At 42.7% G+C, this 13,738-nt stretch overlaps 1 protein-coding gene across 1 annotated transcript in view; it reads left to right on the top strand.

Annotated features, from left to right (window-relative positions):
- GCC2 (GRIP and coiled-coil domain containing 2) overlaps positions 1-13,738 on the top strand; it is a 33,600-nt gene that overhangs the window by 16,289 nt on the left and 3,573 nt on the right. The window contains exons 10-20 of the mRNA XM_056862009.1: positions 675-839; positions 934-1,038; positions 1,910-2,072; positions 3,373-3,473; positions 3,585-3,662; positions 6,064-6,201; positions 7,507-7,622; positions 9,697-9,873; positions 10,538-10,755; positions 11,166-11,360; positions 11,718-11,857. Coding sequence (XP_056717987.1) covers positions 675-839; positions 934-1,038; positions 1,910-2,072; positions 3,373-3,473; positions 3,585-3,662; positions 6,064-6,201; positions 7,507-7,622; positions 9,697-9,873; positions 10,538-10,755; positions 11,166-11,360; positions 11,718-11,857 — 1,596 coding nt within the window. The remainder of the gene's footprint in view (positions 1-674; positions 840-933; positions 1,039-1,909; positions 2,073-3,372; positions 3,474-3,584; positions 3,663-6,063; positions 6,202-7,506; positions 7,623-9,696; positions 9,874-10,537; positions 10,756-11,165; positions 11,361-11,717; positions 11,858-13,738) is intronic.

Genomic DNA, 13,738 nt, shown 5'->3' with positions numbered 1-13,738 from the left:
AACAATTTTTTGCATTTCGTGGTCATTCTTGGATTTTTTCCCCCCAAGCATTGAGCTAGAAACAAGTTGCTGTTTTACCAAAGACCTGCTGGCTGCTGCTGATTAGGTTCTAGCATTGCCAGCAAAGGGTCATTTAATATAAAACATGTTTCCTGCAGTGGTGCAATTTATGTAATCCCTGTCAAGATAATGCCATTGAATACTGGTTGAGAACCTAGTCATGGTTTCCTAATGACTATATACCTGGGAAAGTAGGACTCTTGTCAGCAAATCACACAGTAGGTGTGCATGGATTTCTTTCTTTTTTTCCACTTCTTTTTTTAAACACCTGTGTATGTTCTTGCCCTGACCTGGATAGCCCAGGCTAGCCTGATCTTGTCAGATCTTGGAAGCTAAGCAGGGTTTTCCCTGGCTAGTATTTGGTTGGGAGACCACCAAGGAATACCTAGGTAATGATGCAGAGGCAGGCAATGGCAAACCACCTCTTGCCTTGAAAACCCTACAGGGTCACCATAAGTCAGCTGTGACTTGACAGCAAAAACGAAAACATTCTTAGGGAAACATCCCATGCAGAGGCTCAGAACACATTCTTTCCAAAGCCCAGAAGACATTATTTGCAGATGAGATCTCGACTAAATATTTGCTATCATGCTTGTTGCTTATGCCCCTTTTAGCAAGACAAGTGGTGCTCTGCTAACGAAGATCTCTCGGCTCGGATAGAAACCCTGCAGACTAACGCCAAGCTGTTGGAAACCCAGCTGTTAGAAATGCAAAAAGCCAAAGCAAAAACAGACAAAGAACTCGAAACTGAAAAACTTCTAAAAGAACAAAAGATAAAGGTAAGCCAGAGTCTTTTAAAACTCCCAGAAATAAACACAAAATAGTTATATATTTCCCCCCTCCGCGAGTAGCACTTACACATTGTTTTTGCAGGACCACAGCGTTACTGCAAAAAAGGTCGAAGAACTGCAGGCCCAACTTCAGAAAGAAAGAAAGCATCTCCAAAAAGTCTTGGAAGAATTGGAGATGGCAAAGAAGGTAGATTGTGGGGCCTGATGACCACCATGGTGATGGGCTGAGCGAGTGGGCAGGCAGCGAGTGTCTGTGCTCTGGGCTGGCTGATCTCACAGGCTTACCGTCAGGGAAAGTGCTGAGGCATGTCAGGACCAGAGGAGCAAACAAACAAACCCCCTTTGCAGAGTCAGCGACTGCATCTTGGTTCCTTGGTCACGCAGAACTCAGTGGGAGCCATTGATGGGTGAACTGTTTCCTGTCTGCATAGTCTTGCCCCTTTCTCTACATAATACAGACTATGTTCAGTTATTTCACCATACTTTGGACAGAGGGAGTATTAAAACTGGCTGGAGGATGATGAAACTTAAGAAATGTAGTGGATCAGGCTACACTGTCAAATGGATTTAAATTTGCCCTCTTTCCAGTTTGTGTCAGATATTTGGTGGGACGGGGGGTAATGAAAGGTGGATTCCCTCAGTGGATTATCATTTGCAAGCTGCTCCACACAGTTCCTATTGACATTAACAAAATTTCTTTGTAGTAACCGGTTTAAAGTTTTCAGGCAAACATTGCATTAAAAGCTGTATACTGTTTCTGGAAGTAGAGATGGAAATCTCTCTCAAAGCTGCTTAGAACTGAGTCGTTTGAATGTTCTTGGAAGTACTTCAGAACATTTATCTAGAATTTTTTTTAAATGTATTTATTTTGGGTTTGAGGGGGCAGAACTTCAGGGTTTTTTGTTTTTACTTTGGTAATCCATGGCATGCTAAACTGTAATTTGGTTGAGGTAAAGGAGATAACTTTGGGCATAGGGTAACCAAATAGAAAAGGTTTGACCAGCGGAATTCTAAATTTTGATTTTTAAAATGTTGTCCACTTAAATGATAACATCCAGGATGCACAGAAGAGTACATTGATGGACATGGAAATAGCTGATTATGAGCGTTTGGTTAAAGAACTGAATCAAAAGCTGAGTGACAGAGACAGCAGAATTGAGGATCTTGAGCAAGAGATTAAAATTCAAAAGCAAAAGCAAGAAACGCTGCAAGATGAAATGAGTGAGCATTACATTATCTCTAAATTTCTTTCATCTAAAGAAAGTTCTGTCTATATTTTAATGTAGCAAGGGGATTTTATGTGTTTACCCCAGTATTCGTAAAGAAGTAGGGACATTTATAGTATCACACAGATAGCACCAGTTCAGTAGATGCAAATAACATCCCAGAAATTGCTTTAAGTAGATGCTGAAACATTTTGTTAGAAAGATTAAGCATGTGCTATAACATGTATGAATTTGGTATCCTGTTGGACAGACACCATTTCTCAGATGTTAAACATGGCAAAAAGTTGCATCTACCACTGTCACTGGTACATGCAAGTCTTTGCGAGGTTTCTCCCACCTGCCAGACCCTTCCAACCTCAGGAAAGTTGATTCCCGGGGTCGTGGGACTCACGGGCCATTTATGCTTGGTAATTAGCAGCATGTTCCAGGTTGAATTGCCGTGCATATTTTTTTGAAGTTTTCACACTGGACCGTCACGCAGAAGGTGACTGCAAAGCCTGCTTCGCATTTCTTAAGAGCCCCTTTAACGCGACCTTTTGTGTTTGCTCCGCCCTCGCCGCGAAGAATCTCTTCAAGGAAGCATGCAAAATCACTGCTGCGCGTTAGCTATGCATACAGCAGTTGCTAATGGATATGCAAACAGGAACGAAGGAGCAGGCGAGTGGGGGGAAGTGGAATTTCTTCTTTTGCGTTGGGACCGTGAACAGACATTTTAAAGTTCGCGTTTAAAAAAAGAACTTTGAGCGAGCATCAAAATTGACCCTGCATAAATGGCCACATAGTCCAGCCGTGCAGGTCAGAAGCAGCACTGAAGAGGGGGCAAAATAGATCATCTTCTGTAAGTGCATCTGCTTCTGCTGAAGAGGGAGGAAGAGAGATTTTACCACCATCCCCGCCTCATTGTGTGGCTGTTGGTCCACACGTATCCTGTGACATTGGGAATCCTGGTGTCAGAAGTGACTGCTGGGAAGAGGAAACGTGGCAAAGAGCTGTTGTCCTTGTGCTGATGGGCCACTGGATGTGGGTTATAATAAGCCTACTTTGTGGCTGTTTTTAAAAAGTATTTTTAATGTTGTTTAAGACACTTTCCCCCAGAAAAAGCCTTTTACTTTTATTTTTTTAATCTGACACTTTTGGTATAGTTTTAACTTGTGTTGAAATGAAGATGTGAGAAGCAAGCACCATTAACAGCCATCTCTGAAATTTTCAGAAAACAGGAAACTATGCACACACACAAAAACACTTTACAAAATGTTCTGGAATGTGTTATTTACAATACCTTTTTAATTTATTAGAATCATTTCAGGCCACTGTACAGCAGTTTGAGGATAAGAACTCCAAGATAAAACAGCTGCTGGTAAAAACAAAAAAAGAGCTGGCAGATTCAAAACAAACGGTGAGTCTTTTCTTGCTGTTTGTTCAGCCTGGTTTTCTTATAATGAAGGAATGCTGCCCCTACATGTCTTGTCTTTTGAAGTGTCACTGTTAATATGCTTATGTTTTGTAGGAAAATGAACTTCTGAGAATTCAGGCATCTTTAAAAGGAGAGTTGGAAGCCAGTCAGCAGCAAGTGGAAGTTTACAAGGTAAGGGAAATAATATTTTTTGGGAGTCGTGAAAAAGGGTGGTACAAACGAAGTTTTTATTTTAAGCCATCTCCATAATCTGTGGTTTACCCTTGGTGCCATCTTCTCGAACTCCTCCTCCAGCGTAGTGGAGTGCCAGCGTGGTGTATTGGTTAAGAGCGGTGGTTTAGAAGTGGTTGGCCATTGCCCTGGACTTCATTGTGGTCACCCATCCAAATACTAACCAGGGCCAACCCTGCTTAGCTTCCGAGATCTGACAAGATTGGGCTAGCATGAGCTGTCCAGGTCAGGGCAAAATAACTGTAGTAAAAACATATCACTGTAAAACAGTCCCAATATTTAACTTGTGATATCTGGTATGATCTTTGCCAACTGAACATGTCTTGAGAGCCAGTGTGATGTAGTGCTTAAGAGCAGTGGAATCTGATCTAGAGAACTGGATTTGTTTCCCCACTCCTCCACATGAAGCTAGCTGGCTGACCTTGGGCTAGTCACAGATCTCTTAGAACTCTCTCAGCCTCACCTATCTCACAGGGTGTCTGTTGTGGGGAGGGGAAGGGAAGGTGATTGTAAGCTGGTTTGAGTCTTAAGTGGTAGAGAAATTCGCCATATAAAAACCAACTCTTCTCCATTTTGTAAGCTGCCATTCTTCTCTTAACTACTTACCTATTAAATAGCTTATATTGAAAATAACGAAACCTTCAAGTTAGTGCATTTAGGATCTGGCTTCCTTTGCAGTTGTTAACACAGCTCTTTTCCTGATGTGCTCAGTAAGTTCAGCTGTGAGAATAAAATAGGTGGAGACTAACCTTGCTTTTAATTCCCTTCACAGGCAGGCAGTTCGCTGTGTATTGAATGGGCTAAAATATTTGTACTGCAGTTTGCATCTTGGTGCAGGCTACTGGTGCCCTGATTAAGTAAAATAAGGGCATACACAAGCAAGCAGAGCACCATGGAAGTCATGTGATCACTTCATAAATGAAGTGCTATATAAAGTGATGATCCCACTTAATGGGCAAAATGAAAGTTAAGCCACTTTTCAGTCTAATTATGTTCCATGGAATACAGTTTAAGCATATGCTTAAGGTTCTTATTAAAATCAGTATTTACTATTGTCTTGTTTGCAACATTTATGGTTTGCCTTTCTCACTGAGATGAAACCCGGAGTACAAAATATAAAAGCAGTTCAATCAGATAACATCAGATATCCAATAAGCAATGCCATAGGACTTGGATTACAGAATTAGAAAGCAGGGCAAATGAAAAACTGCCTAAGACATGACTTACCGAAAACAATGCAGAAAGTGAATTACAAAGGTAGAAGACTGTGCCAAAAAAGCAAGATACACTAAATAACTACAATAGACTGTGTTCCTACTCCCTTATTAAAAGGCCCTCCTGGACTGTTCCATTACACAGCAGTTCCAGTCGCCTTATACAAATGCTGTCCTGCACATTTCTGTTTTACACATTCTCTGGAGTGATAGAAGTGTGAGGGCCCTTTCTGATCTCCCCAGGTGGACCATTCCACAAGGTGGGAGCCACAACAGAGAATGTGTGTAAATGGGCAATTGCCAATCTTACCCAGTTTCAGGTTGGCACATCGGAAGGCTTTGCTCAGATGAGCGAAGCTGTCTAAAACATGCTTAACGCTGCTGAATCATTTCTCTGAATACGAACAAAGACAGCTCCCAAAACGTATTGCCGCAGAGAAGATGTATCTCCATTCTGTGGTACTATACTTAGAACTGTGAATGAAGGGAAACATGTACAATTAGGTATGACAATCCCTGTCATGTGCAAGTATGGTTGGGAAGCTGCAGCAGGGTCCAATTGGAACTATACATGTTGTGTACCTCCAATATATTGGTGGCATTCCTTTTTCTGTACCTGGAAAGCCAAGCATCTCAACTGGCCTCTAGTTAAATTCAAACAAAAGAGGGACCTATGCCGACAAACCATACCACAACAAACAACAGCATAAGCTGCTAAATGAACATCATAAGAAGGATGTTCATTATGATGATCATTTAGCAGCTTATGCTGTTGTTTGTCGTGGCTTTAGTTAAACTCAGCACATCAAGCCAAATGTGCAGTTGGCTTTTGAGCTTTGATGTGGTTACCTGTGGAATAATAAGTATAATAAGTCTTTTGTCACCACAAAGGTCAGAGTTCTCGGGTAAATAAATGGAAGAGGAAGGCAATAGATGTAAGAAAAAGCAATATGCCTGAATCATCCCTATGATCAATGTCCAAAATATTTGTTGGCCCCTTGGATCCAGTCATCTTGCTACGTCTGGTTGATTCGTGGAGAGAAATTCTGTAGGAAAATTCGGTATTGAACAGAAGAGTCCTTGTCCAAGAAGGCGACCTTCTAACGGGAGTAATTCTCCTCCTCCAGATTCAGTTGGCTGATCTCACCTCAGAAAAACACAAACTTCAGGAACAACTGAGGACTTCCATGGAGCAACACCAGCGGGTTTTGAGCAATTACCAACAGAAACTCGCAACTCTCCAAGAAGAGTGCAGTGCAACAAAGGTATTTTCGGGGGGGGGGGTTCAATTTTTAACAAATGGCTTATCGCTGAGAGTGTTTATAATTAGCAGCTTACGATTGGGAAAAGGCTAACCGAAAGCAGTATTTTTGAATCGAGAGTACTATTTAGGTGGAGGAGGTGTTGGGAGTAATGCACCTCGCAAATTAATTCCACTTTATGTAGAGAGGGAAAGATTATGACAATAAAGGGAATTGCTATTCCAAAAGCCGGAATGCTCATCCATGTCGACCACTTCTAGGAGACTTTGCTCAGCTTGCCATCTGTGCCTCTGGTGGCTGTTGTGCCAATTGGCATTCCGCTCGCTTTTTGGTTTCCCCATCTAGCCATGGTTATGCCACATCTACAAAGTCTGAAAGGTTTCGGTGTTTATATTTTAAAAAATGAAGACCCTGATGATGACATTATTAAGGATGTTGCAGGAATAGTGTCTAAGCATTGCGGTGGCTAACATTAGATGAGCATCTTTTAACAAAAATGTGAAGATTTTGGTGATGTAGCTCTTCATAGGATGAGGTGAAAGGTAGCAGATTTTAAACAGAGCAAGTGAAAGCATGACCTTACGCAAGTGTGCGTTATCAGCCGTGGGCTCAGGAGAACTAAGTGAAGTTTTCCAAAGAACTTATACTTAATAAAGACACATCTGCATTTCCCATAAGGGTTAGCTTTTTGCTGTGTCAGTGATCAAATTATGAGGAGTTTTTAATCAACTGATAAGTACATTTGTATTCTGGGAATATTTTTAAGGCTATCGTGTTTAAAGATGGAATTTGTTGACAATGCACCATGTACATACATATGATCTTCAACAGATTCCCCAAATTGAATGTAGAAGTATCTATCTTCTTGGCTTGGGTGAAACAGAATGACTCAGCAGTTAGTTTAATTACAAGTCAGCATTTGATTGATGCGTTTGTAGGAATAAATGGCTAACGACAGCTGCGTGTGTCACAGCAAAATGACTGCTTGTGGTGATTCAGCCCCTGGCTTGTGGTGTTTGTAGTAGCTGAGTAAACCTTGATGGCAAAATAACGTTGCATCTGTTGATACATTTTTAAAGGTAAACTGGAGGGCATGGTTAATGTTGAACACTTTTTACCGCCGTTCTCAAGAGAGTCTAACTTTAACAGGTCATTTAATAGCAGTTTGCCTTTGCAAACCTCAAGAGAAAGCATGTACTCTTGCTCTGTTTCAAAAAGCTTGTGTGTGTGATAGAGCTGCAACACAGTTGCATCAGAAGTTTAGCTGTGTTCGAGTGAAATATCATCAGCCCTCCCATATCGTTGCAGGCAGAGCACGCTGCTGTGTCGTCTGAATTTGAAAGCTACAAAGTCCGTGTTCATAATGTTTTAAGGCAGAAGAATAAATCTTCTCAAGCTGAAACGGATGGAAGCAAACAGGAAAGGTAACTGTAGCTGGTTGACTTTAGTTTATTCGCGTTTGATGCCCAGGACATTTGTTACCCGTGGAGTTCAGAGTCCCCCAAAGAGGTGTAAGTTAGGGTTGCCAACCTCCAGGTACCAGTAGGCGATCTCCTGCTATTACAACTGATCTCCAGCTAATAGAGATCAGTTCCCCTGGAAAAAATGGCTACTTTGACAATTGGACTCTAAGCATTAAAGTCCCTCCCCTCCCCAAACCTCGTTTTCCTCAGGCTCCGCCCCAAAAAGCTCCCACCGGTGGCAAATAGGGACCTGGCAACCCTAGCGTAGGTAGGAGGATATTTCATTACAGGAGGGATGGTTGCTTTCATTCTTCAACTGACCCATAATATCTTGTGATGTTCTACACTGGCGACTTCTAGGGGAATCGCTGCTGATCATTTAGTGATGCGGCCAGGATGCATTAAACAGGAGGGCTGAATCCTGATGCAGCTTCTCAAAAGCGCCGTTGGGAGTACTGCTTTTTCTTCTGTCAATTCTGAGGGGCTTTGGGAAGTGGTCAAACAATTCTGAGGGGCGTTGAGAAGTGGTCATGCTGCATCCAACATACTGTAGAGTTGGTATGATCAACATCTGGTGTTTGTTGAATCCCGATAAATTCTCCCTCCCCTTTTTTTTTTTTAAAGAAAGAGGTTCTAATTCTCTTGCTCATAAGAAATCTGTGGAAGCATATGGATGGTATCAGTTTCGTAGCTGAGGTGACTGAGGTTTTTGATGGCAGCCAGGCTTGGGCATAGTTCCTTCTGTTTCCTGTGATTTATGGAGCCTTTTTCTCTCTCGGCTACAAACACATTCTTCTCCTTCAGCGTGGTCGGCATACTTTCTTCCTTGTTTCTGCCAGTGCATTCTGCAAAAAGCCATTTGAGCCAAAATAAGTGGTGGTTAATTTTTTGCCATCAAGTCATAGCTGACTTACGGTGACCCCATGAGGTTTTCAAGGCAAGAGACTTTTTAGAGGTGGTTGGCCATTGCCCTGGACTTCATTGTGGTCTCCCATCCAAATACTTACCAGGGCCAACCCTGCTTAGCTTTCGAGATCTGACAAGATCGGGCTAGCATGAGCTGTCCAGGTCAGGGCAAAATAACTGTAGTAAAACATATCACTGTAAAACAGTCCCAGTATTTAGCTTGTGATATCTGGTGTGATCTTTGCCAACTGAACATGTCTTGAGAGCCAGTGTGGTGTAGTGGTTAAGAGCAGTGGACTCTAATGTGGTGAACCGGGTTATTTTCCCCACTCCTCCACATGAAGCCTTCTGGGTGACCTTGGGCTAGTCACAGTTCTCTCCGAACTCTCTCAGCCCCACCTACCTTACAAGGGATCTCTTGTGGGGAGAGGAAGGGAAGGAGATCGTAAGACGGTTTGATTCTCCTTAAAAGGTAGAAAAGGTCATCACATAAAAACCAACTCTTCTTGATAAGATCCACGACAGCGGACTCTTTCTGCATGCGGAGGAAGTGCTCTACCACTGAGCCCTGATCCTACCCTGAAATAAGTACCAACAGCCAGCCTTTCTCCAGTGAAGCAGGGAAAGTTTTCTATGTAGTATCTTGCCCCATACCTTGCTGCTGGAGGTGTCGGAGGTTTTACGTACACTCTTTTCCTCACTCAAGGGGTGGGACCATCCCAAAATAACCCTCCTCTCCCCCTCAACTACAGTTGGCTCCTGTGTTGAATTGGACAAAGGGATGTGGTCCTGTCCCCAGTGTGCCACTGTTTAGTGGTTCCCCCTCCTCTTCCATGAAGCCACAACAGCCAGAGATAAGAGTCGTACACTTCTCGCAGAATCCCTCTTGTCTTCCCCTAAGTACCCAAGTCCAATTTGTGTTGATCCTATTTCCTAAAATCAAGCCCATCCATCATTTTCCTTTACATTGTCCAGTTCCATTGCGCATCCCTACCATTGAAACTGTTTGATGCCATGACAAAGTCCTGTGTCGTACAGGAGAAATTATTTTCATGATCTGGTCATGGTACATATAAAGGTTCAGAAGCAGCATTAACACCTGTAAGCATTTTTTCTTTCTTTCCGTCAGAGAACACCAAGAAAAGGTGATTGATCAATTAAAGATAAAATTGCAAGACACTCAACACAACTTACAAATTAACGTAGCTGAGCTTCAAGCCCTGCAGTCCGAACATGACACGCTGCTGGAACGACACAACAAAATCCTTCAGGAGACCGTAGCGAAGGAAGCAGAGCTCCGAGAAAAGTATGCCTCTACTGTGTGAACCGTACTGTTGTGACTGGCATTTAGTACTTGAATCCACGGACTGGATCCAACCCCTGCGAGAACAGACCCATGTTCATGGAAGGGTCTGTCTGAGAACAGACCCATGTTCATGGAAGGGATTTTAATATCTTTCCTTTGCATCCGAATGTTGAACCATCATCGGGAACAGCATGCGATGCAGCAGTAATAGGAGGGGTTGTTTCAAGAAATGGGAGTTGTCAAAAGCACACAAGAGAGAGAGAGAGAGTTTTGCTCCATTTCCTGGTGCTTCCTGCACTAATATAGGAGTGGGGATTTCTGGTGAGCTCACCCGGCCATGTCCCAAACTATTATTTTTTTGTTTTCCCACCCTCAGGAGTGGCTTTCCAAGGCCATGGGGCCATCCTGAGGAGCAGACATCCCTTCTGTGAACAAGATTCATGAAAGGAATTAGATCCATCCCAACAAATAACTTCAGTCATTGGAGCTAAAACTCCACCATTTCCTGGATATTTGTTGTAGATAAGATAGTACACTGCATTTCTTAAGATTCCCTCCAAGTTGAAAAGTAGTGATAACTTTATTTCTGGTCTCCAAGTACTATTTATTATTAATTTTTTTTAAAGAATAAAACTTTTATACGGAGGCTTCGCTTCTCTTACAGGCTCTGTACAATACAGTCTGAAAACATGGTGATGAAGTCAGAGCACACACAGACTACGAGTCAGCTGACGGCCCAGAACGAAGCTCTTCGGAACAGTTTCCGAGACCAAGTCAGGCATCTGCAGGAAGAGCACAGGAAGACGGTGGAGACGTTGCAGCAGCAGCTGTCCAAAGTGGAAACCCAGCTGTTTCAACTCAAAAGCGAGCCGAGTTCAAAAAGTAAGTTTCTTTCATTAACAATGGAGAGAAATAATGTTGAGCTGGAACCAGCTGGCAGATATTATCAGCTCTTTCCCCCCAGCATTCGCACACTTCTGAGACTTTATAACTTGCCTTAAAGTGAATTGTTGGCTCTGTCACTGAACCACGGGATCTCTTCCTCTATTATGTGCTGTTGGCAGAGATAGGCTTACCATTACACATTCCTGATGTGGCAGATTTTTATGGCACCAAACTTGTCAGTTGTTCAGTTATGTTATTATATGTTTATCGGTGGGGTGGGGGCTGCAATTTTTTTTCTGCCTCGGGCACCAAAAAATTGTTTTAGAGCATCTTTTCTGCTGGCCAGCTTTTATGTGATTGCCGTCTAGTAGCAACTTTATATTGTAGCGAAATTCCTGGTTTTTCAGGTCCCACTCCTTCCAACATACCAACAAAGAACTTGCGAGAAAGACGGAACACTGACCTTCCTCTTCTTGATGTGCACACTGTAGCTAGAGAGGAAGGAGAAGGGATGGAAACCACTGACACAGAGTCTGTATCTTCTGCCAGTACTTACGTACCATCTTTGGAACAGCTCCTTAACACCCCTGACGTGAAACTTGGTAAGGAAAGCTTCTCCGAAGGCCAGGTGGAGGTGGTTTCTGCTTAGCGGTTTTTCCACTCTTGGAAGAGAGTTGTTTTTTGTTGTTCCAGACCTTTCTGCTATACTTCCTTCATATGCTCCCTCAAAAAGACTTCATGGTGATGATGGTTACTGTAAAAAGTAGCCTGCCTGTTCAGCCATTGCCATTACTGTATCAGAAACAGGGAGCAAAGCTCTAGGATTGAAACAGAGCTCTGGCCCATGAATGTGAGCACAACTCTGGATGGCAACCATAAAGAGTAGTGACTCCATAAAAGAAAATATTGTTTTATTTATTTGTGAGGCAAATTTCACATTACTTTTTCAACATCTGCAGAACCTCCACAGTGGCAAGCGGAGCTCACAAAAGAAGAGCTGCTCCAGAAGCTGAACACCACAACAAAGAGTGCCGATCACGTAAATGGGTTACTTCGAGAATCAGAAGCAACCAATGTAATTCTAATGGAACAAATTAAGGTCAGTAGGCAGGCACTTATTTATTTATTCATTAAATTTCTACCCCCAACCAAGGCCTGGCTCGGGGCGGCTCACATCCAATATAATAGCAACCATATACTAAGTCAGTTTAAAATAATCACAAAAATACATATAAGTTACCATTAAAAATCTCCAGTAAAAATCCATAGTTATTATCAGATCCAGAGGCGTCAAATCAAATAATTTATAAACCCTCAGTCAGACTTACCAAACTTCTAGTTCAGATGACTGTCTACAAATCCTAGTTGTCATGTGAATTATTTCATTCTTGTTACCATGTATGTGCTTCCCCCACCCCACACAGATGCTGTTGTGTTCTGCATTTTGTAAGTTCTACAAAGGTTTAGCAGGACAAAGGTCTATCTCACCAAGATCGTTTTGAAAACAGGCAAAGTCAGGGTGCATAAGTCACTGAAAGTGAATAGAAGGCTTCAGGAGCAGAAGATGAGCTAAGAGTACAGGCTTAGGAACTGGCAGTTGGATTAAAAAGCAGAGCTACCAATATTTCACTAGCAAAGCTTGTCAACGAATAAAGTCTTTAATCTGTCTGTCTCTGATGGTGAGTGGGTGCTTGTAGCCTGCTGGAGAGGGGTTTTTGATTGGTCCTGTGTGTTCTTTGGTCTAGTTTGTTGCTGAGTGAGGAGGGCCTGTTTGCCTGGGGTTGGTTGCTGGCCCCGCCTTCTGCTGTTGTTGTGGCTGATGAGAGGTGGGGCTGTGAGCCATTGAATTGTAAGGCTCCTAGGACTTCCACTAGAGACGCTGATCTGAGCGCCACGTTCCTCGGGAGCTCCCGAGGGACCCAAGTAACGTTTAAATTTGGGGTGCACCCTGCACCACTACTTGGCTCCTAAACAGTGGTCCGGGAATCAGGAACTCTCCTGCAGCCTTGAAGAGCGGTCTGACCCCCATTTTTTTGAGAAAGGAAGACTCTCGGGGAATAGGGCATGATCCCGCTGGCATTGAGGGGAAATACAATGCCGCGAATGTTTCTTTGGAATCAGGCTCAGATCTCCTCTACCTATTACCACCTAAGCAACTACATGAAGCAAGAATACCTACTCTTCCAAAATCTGAGTAAGTTACAAAAACTCTTTTGTTTTACCTGGATCTGGAGGTTCTGATGGATTGCCAAATACATTTATTAAATCCACGCCTCCCCACCTGATGTATAAATGACTCTAAACAAAAAATCAGATAAATCGGCAGGAATCCTATCAATTTGATCAGTGGGTTGACATAACAAACAGGATTTTTTGAAAGACGTTACAACTACCAATCCGATACTTCGACGCTGAAAGGGGAGGGAGGAAGAATCCCCCCCTCTTTAGATGTCGTCTTTCCGTCTTCAGTGCCTAATGCGTCGCGAGAGTATCATATCGTGAGACCGGAAGAGTGGCTCTCTTGTGTAACTGGCAAATAATTCCCAAGTTCCTAGACAAGAGGAGGTAACGGAAGGTCCACAATCCTGCAACCTTTTGGGTATATCCTGTTTTCTGCACTAGAGTGTTTCCAACTTGATGGTATTTTAACATTAAAGTACTACCCAAAACACAAGAATCCTGTTAAATTACCTACAAACCTTTTTATTTTTTGGTGTATTTGTCTGGACTTTACCAACTAAGTTTCAACAAAACCCTTAAAAGCAGCAAGCATGGAACGTTCGATTAAACAGATGGATCAACTACTTGCCATGACAAACACCCTATATCAAACTATTAACCAAAAACTGGATGCTATTCTGGATGTAATTAAAGACATAAAGGACCAAGCTACTACAACGAAGTCAGACGTGGAAGCAGTGGATTCTCCAGTTGAGAAGACGGCTGAAGATCAGAAAATCCCCATAAAAGAAGTGGAGAG

This window comes from Euleptes europaea, chromosome 16 (genome assembly GCF_029931775.1).
Source record: "Euleptes europaea isolate rEulEur1 chromosome 16, rEulEur1.hap1, whole genome shotgun sequence".
NCBI lineage: Eukaryota > Metazoa > Chordata > Lepidosauria > Squamata > Sphaerodactylidae > Euleptes > Euleptes europaea.
Note: the sequence above shows the minus strand (reverse complement) of the source record. Positions and strands in the feature narration are given on the sequence as shown.